Source organism: Pygocentrus nattereri, chromosome 21, assembly GCF_015220715.1.
Source record: "Pygocentrus nattereri isolate fPygNat1 chromosome 21, fPygNat1.pri, whole genome shotgun sequence".
Taxonomy (NCBI): Eukaryota; Metazoa; Chordata; class Actinopteri; order Characiformes; family Serrasalmidae; genus Pygocentrus; species Pygocentrus nattereri.
Window position 1 is genome coordinate 11,712,296 of NC_051231.1, and position 15,602 is coordinate 11,727,897.

General features: G+C 38.7%; 1 protein-coding gene across 1 annotated transcript in view; it reads right to left on the reverse strand.

The window, feature by feature from the left end:
• syn2b (synapsin IIb) overlaps window positions 1–15,602 on the reverse strand; it is a 128,817-nt gene that overhangs the window by 9,970 nt on the left and 103,245 nt on the right. Inside the window, exons 6-10 of the mRNA XM_017704771.2 lie at window positions 12,942–13,004; window positions 12,628–12,770; window positions 11,530–11,604; window positions 8,792–8,894; window positions 460–612 (exon numbers count right to left, since the gene is read on the reverse strand). Of these exons, the coding sequence (XP_017560260.1) occupies window positions 460–612; window positions 8,792–8,894; window positions 11,530–11,604; window positions 12,628–12,770; window positions 12,942–13,004 (537 nt within the window). The remainder of the gene's footprint in view (window positions 1–459; window positions 613–8,791; window positions 8,895–11,529; window positions 11,605–12,627; window positions 12,771–12,941; window positions 13,005–15,602) is intronic.

The window sequence follows — 15,602 nt, forward strand, 5'->3', positions numbered from 1 at the left end:
TATAGTGTAGGGTGCGTTGAACCTTTTTGAAAATATATCACACAAAAGGGTTCTTCTATTGTTACAAGCTTGACATGGTATCAACACAAGAATCCTTTTGGGTGCTATATATCACCATTATCAAAATCTATATACGTAGAACCAAGATAACTATTAAGATATATAAGATTATTATAAAACCAGAACGTGTCAGCTTGTGCTTCTCTCTCCTACTTTGGAATTTACTTAGTTCAGGATAAATGTAGTTTCATTCTGACTGTACACCAGGTGGCGCCTGGTGCATAGAGTAATGGAGATAACCTGAAATCACTCAAGACCGGAAATCCATTAACATGCTTAAGTGATTCTGAATGCAGATCCACTCTGAAAGCAAAGCATTTGTCTTGAGATGTAAAACACAGGGCAAATGATAAACTGTACTGACTGAAGGCTACATAGTCTACTGGAAAGTAGTGTTACCTGTGGTTGCTGGACAGTAGTTGGAGGTCTCTGGGGAGAGCGAGTGGGTGTGCGGGTGGCCACTTGGTTCATCTTGGCCAAGACAACCTCAGCTATCAGCTGCCTATCTTCTGCTTGGTGCTCTCCAATCAGCTGCATGGAGGAACCCACCACCTACAGACAAGGAACATAATATGCTGTTTATATATCTTCCCCATATGCCAAGGATTGTTCTCATCACTACTTTGATTATTTCTTTTTCTTTAATTTCCTTTTTGTGTTTTTATTACCTATTATTATGCTTCTTATGAATTACCCATTATTATGCTTCTTATGAAATATGCCATATAAATAAACTTTCAAGCATTTGTGGTCACATCAGCAGCAGCATGTGATAGGTTACAGAAAATCACGGTAAAAAGTAACATACACACAGTCCAGAGACAACAACCACAGCTGGCAGCAGGAACCCAACTTGAAGATACAGTGCCTCAACAACAGCTTTAATTGCAACAGCAACAAATAAAGGAGCGACAACAACAACAACAACAACATATTAGTTGTGTACACAGATACTATGAGTATAAAGTATTGCCATAAGGACTGGGCAATGCCCCTTCTGTGTTCTTGGTCAATTATATCCTCTGTAACATGCACTACTGGTTTATTGTTGCATATATCAATGGTCTATTGTGCAAACCTGAGGAATACCACAGCCATTTGGGAGCAACAAAGTTTCTTTATCCATTTCTACCAGAACTTCATGAACAGTTTTAGCTCCATAGTTGCCCCCTTTACTGTGCTACTTAAAGGCTATCCACAGGGACTGTCCTGGTCATTTGAAGCTGAGGATGAACAAATAGGTTGCTTACCATTACTTGCAATTAATTCAGGCCTTGGGGAGTGTCACTGGCTAGAAGGTGGTTGTCTATCTGTTTATCCAGGTCAGTCTGTAGTAGGTGTTGCTCAATACTTTACTGCTTGGTGATGACACCTTACACTTGATATCAACTAGTTGCTTGGCACATGATTACGACACAACAATATGGATGCCTCAGAGAAGACAGGAGCTGCGTCCCAATTCAGGGGCTTTGTTCTTTGGAGGCTGCATTTGAAGGTTGATTGCATCACAGCGGCCTGAGCAGGCTATCCCATTTCGAGGGGTGCTTCATGTGTGGCTAAGAGATGTGTCCTTTTCCATGGCAACGAAGGGTCCAATGGATGGTTCCTTCACCAGCCAACATATCCTGAGGTTCACTGTGTGCTGGCTAAGATTCGAGAACAAGGCCACTTCAGCAGAGAAGCAACGGTGGAGGATACACTTTAAATGTATGTATTGGGTTTAAACTGAGTAGCTAACAAAACAATGAAAAAAAAGCCAATGGGTTTTGACAGAGAGAAGCACCTCCAGCTCTAATAAATGAAAAAATAAAATCAAGTTTCTGGCTCTGTCTTTAAATAACTTTAAAGGAACTTGACAAGAGCGAATTTTCTTGATGCAATGGTAAGGGCAGGAACAGGAAATCTGCCATAGAGCAGACCATCTCATTTCATTTCAGCCTTCGTGGATCTGCACAGCCTTCACAGACTGTGTCCTTCAAAGGATGCAGCCCCTAAATTAGGACACAATCAAGATAAAGAGCCTGGTGATTTAAGAGTCTGTATCTGAAGGCTAGCAGTGCGATCTATGGATCACTGGTTTGCATCACTATGCTTTACTGACCTGCGGAGTTTGGCTTCATCACAGAGTTTTAAAGTTGACTTAACTTTCATTACAAAACTGCCAACTTCAAAAAAATCTGCAGTTGTGCAAACCCTATATCTATACTAACCTTCGCAATCAGATAGATGTGGTGAAGTCCTTGCCAAGCCATGTAGGTCCTATTTTTACACTCCTTCATTCCACCATTTCTTAGTTCCAAGAACACTGGCAGATGACATGAATAGACTGCCCTTACCATACCACCAACCTGCAGACCCTGTACCTAATCACAAGACAAATTCTATGTCCTACAACAGCTTTCTGGTAAGCTTATAATGTGGGCCTATATTACTTTGCCTCCTGGACATCCTGCCATTGTGTGCATTAAAGAATTGCTGCAGCCAAGTAATGGTGACATCTGCCTACACAAAGTCAACAGTTTATTGGACAATTTGAGATAAACTAGAATAACCAGCTCATCACCAATCTCTCCCTTACTTATGTCTCTTTCTCTGTTATCCAAGGAACTGTGATGGCAGCCAAACCTCTGGACATCCCTGGACTCTGCTTTCAGTAGACTGCTCCCCTGCTCACACATGAGAGCCTTCATAAATTCCAGCAGAAGAAGGGGTCAGTTTTTAGTGGACATGGGTGTTATCTTCCAATGCCCAGACCTGCCCGAAGACGTCTCTGGACCTGCCTAAAAACATCTTAGACCTTTAATTGTTGAATTTCACATCCTGGTCTTTGGTTTCTCAGGCCTGGTCCTCATGAACCACACCTCCTCTAGGTGGCACAACCGTACTCCCCCAGAATTTTACTCACCTGTTCACCTGGATAATCAGCCTGTGTGTACATATTTCCAGGGGCTTGTTTGGTCATCGCGTGGTTCTGTTTGCCTCAATGCCAACCAGAGTTTTGAGTGCTACTGTGTTTATATCTTCTTCTGGTTGTTTAGGATAATGCAATAAAGCATTTGTGCCTGCACCTCCAGTGATACACTGCCAAAACAATTTATCTAAAGCTTTATGTTGGGACAGCTTCAGTGGTCTACCAGGTCTTGCCTGGCTGTTTGAAGTCCTGTTTTCTCTGTAGTTTTTAATTATATTTGTAAACCCCTGCTTTACTCATGTACATTATCAAATTTGGTAGTTTATTTGATCCATTCATGGCACAGTGACTACAGGTATGCATGCTTGCTATGTTCTTCACTGTATGAATTCACTATTTACACATTTTGTCACCTTTGTAAGGTCAACTCATATGTGAACTCATTCATATTGTGCAGCACTGGAAAAAACACATGGAAATTCCAGCCTTTTTTAGGGTTAGAGTTTACTGAGTGAAAATTAAAGTGTCAAGCCTTAAAGCTCAAATTTCTATTTGATAGCCATATATAAGCATATTTCAAGAGATCTAGGATCTGCTTTCCTTTGTCCACATTACTAAAAATGAGGATGTAAATCTACTGAATGCTTAACTCTAAATCCTCTTCAACCTCTATACAGATCCTGCTGGAACTGTCAGCTTTTCATAGCCCACATCATTTGGAGAAGGTCAAAGCTTAGAGCTGCTGAGGGCAGGACATCCAAAAATGCTCTTGGTCATGTGGAGAGCCTCTCTCATTGTCAGAGTGTGTTACATAAGCAAGATAAGCAACTCCAGGCCTCCTCTGGGGTTTGAGAGCTTTGAAGGCTGTAACATCCTCAGTTTTTCACAGCAAAGTACTAGGGGCTTGATTCTTTTCTGGCTTGCTTGCTTAATTAAAATTGTGCTGTATTTAGCTCTAACTACCTGGAAAAGCACTGAATAATCAGTATGGGTAAATAAAACCAAAAGGGCAGCACAATAAATTAATCTGCATTATATGAATTGTCTCCACTGCAGTAGAGTTCTGCATGTGACTGTTTTTGTCAGTCACGCTCCTGCCCGCTTCTGCAAGATCTTATCCCGCTCCCGTGGAAAATCAGAAACATTTCTCCCGTTCCTGCCTGAAACCGAAACATTTTTGTTCTGCTCCCGCCCGCCCACTCCGTCATGGTGAACTGACATCGACATAAATACATTATCCTCTGCTGTAATAAGACAGCAGTCATGGTGTTCAGGCTCACTGTGAGTAACTTCACCAAAGACCATTTATTTTCAGTAAACACAAAGCAGGAATTAAATCACAGAACGCTTATTTTTGGTGTTTTGCTGGGCAGCTGTGGCCATCAGACTCTAGGCTTTTCCATCTCTGTAAATTAGAATTTGTGTGTTATTCATGTGATCGGTTGCTTCACAACTCTTTGGAATTACTTTATTCATTTTATTTGTTTCACTGTCATCATTTTATGTAAACAATTTAGTGACTGTTCTACGTTATTTAGGCGATTCATTAATTAGCAGGATTTCTCTTCATGCGTCCTTTGGCGCTCTCCCACCTGCAGTGGGCTGGTTTCCCACCCACTCCCGCACCCAACATTGAAAATTAGTCCATGCCACAAGATACACTGTGGGAGGTTATTATTGCTATAGTGTAGAGGTCTGGACTCCTGCAGATTCCTGTGGGACCTGCAGGAGTCCAGACCTCTACACTATAGCAATAATGTTAGAAATAAATTAATTAATTCACAGACCTTTCCCTTGTGAATGAAGGTTAATTAGAAGCAGTGAGCATCTGATGAATGGAGCCTCTTGTCTCTGTATGCTGATTTGTAAAAGCAAACAACTAAATTAGATCTGCTATTTTCTTTTTTTTAATGCATCCATGATGAATTTAAGTGAGACACAACAAACTGCAATATTCACCTCATAAGATTAAAGGCATTTCTACACTTGAGGGTTTGGTACATTTACAGATGTTTACTGTACCATGTTGTCTAATGTGCTTGAGTGAGGGGAAAAAACAACTGATTAACCATGTCTCAAAAAAACAACAGAAATGAAAAAGAATAGATAAAGATACATTTACATGCTTTTTGTGGTCCAGGTTTAGATACTTAGGCTGTGATTAATCCAGATTTAGGTACTCAGACTGTGATTAATCCAGATTTAAATAGTCGAACTGTGATTAATCCAGATTTAAATAGTCAAACTGTGATTAATCCAGATTTAGATACACAGATTGTGATTAATCCAGGGTGAGATACTCAGACTGTGATTAACCCAGGTTTAGATACTAAGGCTGTGATTAATCCAGGTTTAGATACTTAGGCTACGGTTGATCCAAATTTATATATTCAAGATGTGATTAATCCAGGTTTAGAAACTCAAGATGTGATTAATCCAGGTTTAGAAACTCAAGGTGTGATTAATCCAGGTTTAGATATGCATAATGTGATTAATCCAAGTTTAGATACTCAGGCTGAGATTAATCCATGTTTAGGTACCTAGATTGCTATTATTCTAGGTTTAGATACTCAAACTGTGATTAATCCAGGTTTAGATATGCATACTGTGATTAATCTGGGTTTAGCGATTCTCTCTCTCTCTCTCTCTCTCTCACACTATCTATCTATCTATCTATCTATCTATATATATATATATATATATATATATATATATATATATATATATATATATATATATATATATATATAAAATACAACTGACAGACAATATAAATCATACAAAGGCCATCCTATTACATGAAACATTACATATTTAGCTGTTGCTCAATCACTACTGCTGGACTATTGGACATATTCCAGAGTGGACGGCTGCAGCGAGTAGTGCAAAACGTCAAAAACAGTTGCCATGGAAACCTGGACCAGCCTTGCTGTCTCAGCGAGGCCGCTCATGATGAAGCTGTATATCGCACTCCATAGCAAAACGTTTCTGTGGAGTATGGGAGGAAGTCTTTCACTGAGATAACCCATCTGAAGATGAATGAGCCGAGCTGGCTGCAGCATTATTATAAGAAGACAGCAGCTCTATATCTTCTGGAAGAGACAGTTGACCGTCTGTCTACACGACTGTGATGGCACGCCTGTGGGATTTGGCTGCTTTGCCACTGCGGTACCCCCAGAAGGAACGGAGAGACAGAGGAAATTCACAGCCACTTCCCTTCATGATGGAAATCTAATTGCCATCTCTTTCACCACATCACAGTCCAACCCACTCTCATCTAGCCTAAGGGGGGCAGGATTACTGAGACTAACCATGCAGTAATTGTCACTGTGGCCTTCCATTTGAATGTACTGTAGTTTTTCAGGATGAGAAATAAGAGGTCAGTATGGTCATGGCTCCAAAAGTCTTATGACCAAATGTTTATTAAGGCTTTTGTTTTCTTTTCCCACTGCCTTATGACACACTGAAAACTCTATAGGGGAATTCCACTTTTTTTTTCAAAATTGAGATATAAACCAACCCATTCAGAAGTAAGACATCTGAAGGGATTAACGCTTCTAAATGCTCCCTCACAGAAAGCTATTACGTGAAATGGTAATGAATTACTTTGCTTATGTCTGAGGCTCTGTTTTACAATAGTTTTGAGAAGGTTTTGGCCTAAAATGCATTTTTCTTAAAAAGTCTATTCATGGTGGAGTGGTTCATACAGGGCGTTGTGAAGCTTTTTTTTCAGATTTATCACTGTTTAACCATCATCAACATTACATATAAAATGTGTAGGTTCATGGGTGGTTCTGAATATATGTTAATAAATTGGCTATATTTCTACCATAGATCTTGTGCCCCCTGGTTCCTATCACTACCACTGCAAAGAAAGCAAGTTTCTTCGCAATAAACCATTTCACATCAAACCACTCTGAATAGCATTGTTTACAACCACTGAATTTTGCAGGAATTTTGTAAAAAACCTGTGAAATTCCCCTTATGAAATTTATGCCAGAACGGATCAGGATATGACACTTTCTACATGGATTCTTTTTGTTTTAAAAATTTTATCAGTAAATGGGTCAGTGACATGACATGCATTTATTGTGGCCATTATTTTCATATATAAAATCATTTATTAACACATATCATATACATCTGTGTGCAAAAGTTTTATTTTTCCCCAGTATATTAAATTCAGCAAAAAACAGTACAGATGTTATGTGCAGTACAGTGCAGCTACAACTCAGTGATCGCGCATGTTGTCATTTCCACTGACAAGTGAACCATACTGTACCTGAATACCCACGCTTCTTGCTGGGGTACTGAGTGTGCCAAGCTGTACAGCATCTTTATGCAGCATTCCTGGAGTCTGTATAAGCCCTGAACTTCCACTTTATTTATTCTTTCTGCCTAAATATAAATACAAATGTTGAGGTAAAGTATATGCCAAGCCAAATTTTGACCTGTGTTGGTGACCATAGTAATAGGCCTAGCACCACCTTAGCAACTACTTGGTATGTCATAGCAATGGCCTAGTAACAACTTAGCAGTATTAATTTCATGTCATGTGTTTAAAACATAATTTTTCTGTGCCAGTACTCGTACATAATTTATACATGTTATCTGGTCGTGCAACTGCAGTATAAGCGCTGTTGCGTGAACAAGGAAACACAGCAAGAAGACAAAAAAAATGATACATAAAGAACCACATGTTGAAAAAAGAGAACATCAGCCCAGCAACCACCTAGGGTAACATCAACAGCCTACCAACACTGTAGCAGCTGCTGAGGATGCCATAGCCTAGCAACATCTTAGCAACCACCTGAGAAACCATCGCAATGGCCTAGCAACTCCTTAGCAACCACCTGGAATAACAAAGCAAGAGCCTAGCAACACATTAGTAACCACTCAGGGTAACAACAGCAGCCTAACAACACTTTAGCAGCCATCTAGGATACTAGATGTCATTATACTTGAGTCATTAACTGCTTTGGATGTCTGGTTCCTAGTACTATAATTGTGAACAATGCTGACACCATATGTTTCTCCACTCTGAATGATTTCGTTTACATCTAAACCATTAAAGAGTTAAGTACTTTTGCAAAATTGGTGGAGTTCCCCTTTAATGGCAAAAGTTGGCCTAGACTACTAATAAACTGCTACTAGTAATAATAAACTGCTTCTAGTAATAGGAGAGCGCTCAGTAAGGGTTACATCACCAGTGTTTTCTCTCTGTTAGAAAATGTCTGGATTTTAAACAGGTCAGAAATCCCCCTAAATGTGCAAAATGTTTATTATAAAGTTTTATGATTTGTTTCCCCAGAAACCACCATAAAAACACGCCCCCTATGTCTGCACACTGGCAATACTCATTGCACAATCACTGTGGTGAACGCCTCTTGTTCTGCCCCACCAAAATACAAAACCACACTCATTACGCATGTTCTCTTGTATTCTAGTTGAGGAGCATTGAGATTATGCTTTAGCCTTATATAAACTCTATAAATGACATCCAGGCATGGTCGCCTGCAGATAAATGTTTGCAATAAGCATTCATTTTTTGTATTCTAGTAGTGCACTGTCTAGCTTCTGAGATTTCCATTTGTCTTGTGGAGACCTATTAAACAGCTGAACGATTCATCAATGTACACTTGAAATTCCCTTCATTGTTATTTTTTACATTATTCAAGGAAGCCTGGTATGAAGTTGGAATAATAAATGGAAATGTTATTCAAGACGTTATTGCTGTGTTGCAACATTATAAACTGGTGGCGCCTGTTGACACATTCTGAATTAAACTTGATGTGGTCATTCCGCTGGTGTCAGCCTCACCTCAGTGATGTAGTCTTTCCCATCCTTTCCATGTATGGCTTTGACTGCACAGATATCCAGCCCTCCAAAAATCTCTGAACAGGCATCAACCCACAGCTTGTACCTATGGAGAAAAGAACAAGACGCCACTAGAGTGAACAAATTTCACAGAACATTGGCAAAAAAACAGATTTAACCAGACTGAAGAACAGTTTATATCACAATACCTACAATTAGATTGAGTTATTCATTCATCCTAATGAGAAACCACAGGAGAGACTCGGTTTATATCACAACACCTACATTTAGAGTCAGTTATTATTTCAACCTAATGTGAAACTGTAGAACAGACTCGGTTTATATCACAACACCTACATTTAGAGTCAGTTATTATTTCAACCTAATGAGAAACTGTAGAACAGACTCGGTTTATATCACAATACCTACATTTAGAGTCAGTTATTATTTCAACCTAATGAGAAACTGTAGAACAGACTCGGTTTATATCACAACACCTACATTTAGAGTCAGTTATTATTTCAACCTAATGAGAAACTGTAGAACAGACTCGGTTTATATCACAACACCTACATTTAGAGTCAGTTATTATTTCAACCTAATGAGAAACTGTAGAACAGACTCATTTTATATCACAACACCTCAGTAAGTATAATAGCAAATATGAAATATAGTTTCTAAGGGCCAAATGACTGGACAGTCATTCTCAGACAGAGAATTCCAGTGTAGGATTTGACTTTTTGTGAGATGGTTATGCCCTAAAGTGCCCAATGACCTTTTGAGGTAAGAGCACTGACATTACAAGGCAGAAGGATTCTAAGGTGAGTTATGCCACATATGGTAATTTGCACACACAGAGATTTGTATTCTTCTGTTTGTGAGGCATATTTTCACCAACTCCGTGATCATTGAGGAATAATTTTGTGGTAATTTTTCTATTTTACAGATGCATTTTATTATATTTAGAAAAGGTTATGAGATGCTAGCAATGACAAACACATTTTTTACACCCTGCATTATACTGCCTAAAGATGAATAATGTGCATAATGTACGAATACCAACGATTGTGTTAGTGGATATTTGAGTCGTAAATTTAAATCTCTGTAAAATATTCACTCAAACTCCATATAAAATGTTAGCTGAATAAAATCCTGCACATACAGTTCTGCATTTGGATAATAAAGCACACACAGACTGCTGTAGTTTGACCGCTCTTTAGCTCCGTTACTAGCACTTTTTTAAGACATTTAGCTTAAATGAAGTTTTGTTTATCTTTTTATTATTTACTACCAACATTTCCACAGTGATTTTTTTCTACCAAGTCAGTACTTAGTAAAAGCACAGCTTTTTTGCAGCCAGCTATGATTCTTTCTGTACTTATTTTAAGATTAAGAATGCTCCAATTTCTGCAATATTTATGTAATATACATTTTGCCTGCAAAAAATGCTTATGATCTACCCACAATGATGTTCAAGTCAGACAACTGTGAAGGCCATTCCGAAACCTTCAGCTTGCATTTCTTGAACTGGTTCATGGTGGACTTTAAGGTTTGTCTTGGATCATTGTCCTGTTGTAGAAGCCTCTCGTCAGCCTCAATTTTTTGACTGATTGTTTCATATTTGCTTATTGAATTGCTGATATTTAGTGGAATTTCTGCATTTACACATGCAAAAACGTTCCTGTCCCACTGCCTGCCACAAAACCTCAAAGCATAATTGATCCATCCTCATGATTAACAGCTGAAAAGGTGTTCCTTTCATCAAATGCTGCTCTTTTGCCTCAAAATATACCTTTGGTGATTGAGGCTAAAGAGCCCAGAGCGCATGTTTTGCAAAATGTCTTCATCTGGATGTTGTTTTGCACACTTTAGACATTGACTTTTGTGATGAAGCCACGCAAAAGTCACCACCATTACTGTGTCAGCTAAATAGTCCTCCTTAAAGGAGGCTCTGGCTGTTGAGTAGTCAACACAAGGTTTGAAGAGCCAGAAGAGCCAGAGAATTTACTGCGCTCTGGAATTGTAATTAGCTGACAATTCCTGATGAGGATTCTTGACCTGCCTAATGAGCATTGACAAGCTTATTAGGGCCAAATTTACTAGACTATACTAGAAACGTGTTCCATCATTTGCACATGATAAATATTCTCATTTTTTAAGCTAATCAAAATATAAAGTAACATTTGCAGAAATGTAAAACATTTTTTTGCTGAAGTGGTTTTGTTTCATCATTTAAGTTAAATAAATCAACAAAACATGTAATTCGCCAGGGGTGCCCAAACTTTTGTATAAACTGTTTATATGACAGTCATTCTATAAAATGTTTTCCTAACATTCTGGGGACATCTGGTACCCAAAAAAAGCTAAATACACCCACACACACACACACACACACACACACACACACACACACACACACACACACACACACACACACACACACACACACACATTTATTGTGGCTGACTTTGTTGATGCTTAGGTTAACAGAACTTTTGTACATGTGAGCAGTGAAATGTTTATCCAAAAAGTCCAGGTGTGCTTTGTCCTTCAAGCACTGAATTTTAAACATGCTGTGCCTAACTAAACTCAATCAAACGAACATTATTTCTCAATCAGGTGCTCCGTCATTCCCCAGCTGGGAGGAAGTTTATATCTGCGCCAGATGTTTCTCGGATAAAACTGTAAACCACTACAGCAGTGTGTAACTTTAGGCCACGTGACTGAACAATAGCACTCACTTCTCAGTCATGGCTACTTGCTCCAGCATTGCAGAACCGGTGTTTGACTTCCAGTTGCCAGAAATGGATGTTCTCCTGTAAACAAACAAAAACAATAACATCAAAATTATGAAACACTGAAACAATAAACGTCTCTGTCATTTGAGGTCTGATGTCTCAGTGCTTTACAGTAATTGTTCAGTGAGATTAGCAGCTGGAAGGGGGGTTTGATGATTTGGGGATGCAGTTAGCACAGCACTAATTGGTGGGAAGTAAGCTTCCATTACTCGTAAGCTACATTAGCCTCGTACAGACACCAAACATGTCAAAGCTGATTGTATTTGAGGAACACTGTGTACATTTTTCTATGAACTATGACTTATATAATATTTATACTATTGTTACAATGTTGTAAATAAACATTGGTAAATAAGTAACTGGATGGTTTTTACATTACCTGTCTGTTGCTGTATAAATAAATATAAATATATATTTTTAGGGTTACTATATAAACAGCCTCATTCAGAGTGGTTTGGTGTGAAATGTTCCATTCTACAGAAACTTACAAAGTCAGAATTGTTTACAGTGGTGGTGATACGAGCCAGACATCCACCACTAAAAGCTCCCTCACAAAGAGTTTTACAGGAAGTGGTTTTGAATACACTGCCTGATGCCTGAGACATAGTTTTACAATACACTCTAGAAAGATTGTTCTTTTAGTGTTCATTAGTAGAGAAAATGGTTCTTTATAGAACCATTTACATTCAAAGAGCCCTTTGCATGGAAATAGCTCTAAATAACACCAAAAGGGTTCTTCTATTGTTAAAAGCATGACATTGTAACAATATCAGAACCCTGTTTGGTGCTATATAGTCCCATTTTCAGAAAGGTTCCATGTAGAACCATCTACAGTGCATTCTCCATCAGTCTGAAGAACCCTTTCACCATGCAAAGAACCACTTAATCATGCAAAGGGTTCTTTGAGTGTTCATGAATTTAAATAGAACCATCTTTTTTTGAGAGTGATGAAGATTTGAGAGCTGATGAAGATTTGAGAAATGTACTGAAGTTGAACACAAGTGTTCAAAGACCATGCAGGTCACTCTTGTGGGTACTTACATATAAGCTTTGTAGTCGCTACCGATCTTCTGGACCCTGATGTCGTACTTTGCATCAATGAAAGATTCGGTAGTGGTGTAAGTCTGAGTGATGGCAACCACACTGGCAATATCTTGGAAGTCGCTGTGATTGTCAATTTTAACCTGTCATGAGAAAAACTTCACAATTACTCTGCTTCTTGAGCTGTTATGTCAATATTTTGAAGTGAAAAAGCATGATAAATTACTTTTTTTATGAATTATAAATATGCCATTACTGTACTATACGCAACAAAATCAGAGTTAAGACTTTCTACTTCAGAATTACTGGCCTACCTTCCCCATTCCAGAGTGAGCATGTCCGATCTTCACCACCACTGGGAATGTAGGCATGGAAATCTGCAAAACACATCAGAAGAAATTTTGCCTTTAATCTGTTTTCAGAAGGAAGGTGGTTTTGCTTCATTCGTTACTTTTTTAAATTCTTAGTTTAGCTCAATGTCAGCTTTTGCAAAAGTATTCAAACCCTTTGAAAATGATCTTTATGAATTAAACTTATTTACTTTTCCTTAAAGCTGCACAATGTACATTTTAGGGATTTGGAGACCTCTGTGGTGGAAATGTGTAAGAACTTTTATAACTGTAACAAACAAACTTGTAGAGAGGAGAGTTACCTCCCTGTCTTCTGGGCTTCGCAAATGCTAGAGGGTGCTCCAGAACGAGTGGGTTAAGATGGAGCAACCGAGTAAAATCATAGTTTATAACTGCTATAATGAATACATTAATATTCTGAACACCTTGTAAAACCACTCTTATAGTTTTAAGAGCTTTTAAACTCGAGTTATAGGAGTTTAAATGGTGCTGATGTACGTTCGTGACATCAGTGAGTGCGAACAGCCAATGAGCTGCTGCGCTCGCCAACCAATCAGCACTCAGTTGCAGTAATGTTAGCATTGTGCTGCAAAAAAACCGTTTGCTGTAGAACAAAGGAAACATATAGGTGAGGTTTCTTTGCTTTTTTTGTGAAATACAACCGTTTACTTTCTAAAATTAAAGGAAAGTTCTGGGCAAATTATTAAAAACTATTTTGACTTTTTATTTTTGGCTGTTTAGCTTTATTCACCCCCACTTATTAAGGACATGCTCTACCTGCTTTATTCCTGTTTGAAGTTCTGTTTTGACCTAATGGTGGAAATAGGAAGAGGCCAGACTCCTCATAAACTGGCTCTGCTGTAACATGGGTTATGATTTGGAACCCTTCTACTCTTCTAGGAAGGCTTTACAATAGTTTAAGAAACATCGCTGTGAAGATCTGACTGCATACAGCCGCAAGAGCGTTAGTAGGGTTCCACTGCTCCCCAGCCCAATGCCTGGGGGCTCCAACAGCACTGCTGTGTCTGATCCACTCAGACCACCACAGCACACACTAACACACCACCACCACCACATCTTTGTTACTACAATACTGAGAATGACCCACCACCCAAATAGTACCTGTTCTGTGAGGGTCCATGGGGGTCCTGACCACTAAAGAACAGAGTAAAAGGGGGCTAACAAATATGCAGAGAAACAGATGGACTACAGTCTGTAACTGTAGAACTACAAAGTGCACCTATATAGTAAGTGGAGTTGATAAAATGGACAATGAGCGTAGAAATAAGGAGCTGGTCATAATGTTATGCCTGATCGGTGTATATTGTAATGTTAATATACACTGTTTACATTGTAGGTTGAACTCAGTTGAAGTTGACAAAACTACCAGGAAGCAGACATATCTAGATGAAAACACTGTGTTTATGAAGTCTTAACGGCGTAATAAATGTACAGACAGTATAACAGAGGTCGACTGTTTGGCTTTAGTCGTCCATGCCCTGGATTGACGCTAATGTTTATGGTATGTAAATATTGGCATCTGTCACTGATTCCATTTCACGAGAACCAGGAACTACTGAATAGACTTTCTTGCATTCTTAGCTCTTCAATATTATCAGCGCTGTAATTGTGTTTAAGCACTCTGTTTCAAATAAATACAAAAGAGATTTGAGTGATTTATGAAACCAAAGCAGATTTTTTTCAGAACTGCGCAGTGATATCAAAGCACTTACAGTGGCTCTCCAGGGCAAAGGCATTAAATATTAATAAGGAGGGACTGGATGGATTTTGTATGCACTCACTCAGTGTGGTTTATGATCAAATCTATCAACAGAGGGTGGGAAACAGCAAATGGCTTTAAGACATACAACTTCTGAATGAATGACGGGCAAAGTTAATGAATCACTTAAGTAAACTGTAGTCATGGACCAGAAAATCAACAAGGCTCTGAGTCTCATTAGCAATTACCGCCAATCCGATGCAGAAGTTCTTGAGTTGTTCTGTTGTAGTAAATGAAACTAATTAAAAGCTCTATTACTAGTAATATTACTAGCCCTGCTCAGCCATTTAGCGTGACTGTGGACTGTTAGCAGGTTTTTGCTCGCAGCCTTGTTTGTTTTGTGACTGTAATTGTGAAGAGACCCATCCAATGTAGTAATTAAACTATTATAGCAGTAACTTTATTTTGATTCCCTCCCAGTGAACAAGGGTCTTAACATCAGCAGATGTTCTATTTCGGTCCACTGAATAACGCCAGGCACAAAATGTTAGGCGGATGTACTGGGACCAAAATGAATGTTACAAAGTTCACTATCTGGGCTAAATTATGTTTTGCTTACAACATTCAGGGGACATTAATCATTGTAAATGCTTGGCTGCGTACTAGTCAAAGCAAGATGTTGTAAGAACAACATTTAGAGTACAGAAAACACAAAATGTTCATGCAGGCAGTGGCACTTTCCACTGGAAATTAACTAGGCTATTTTATAAGAAAACAAACAAACACACACACACACACACACACACACACACATACACATATATATACACACACACATATATATATATATGCTGTGTCTGATCCACTTGTACCAGCACAACACACACTAAAACGCCACCACCACG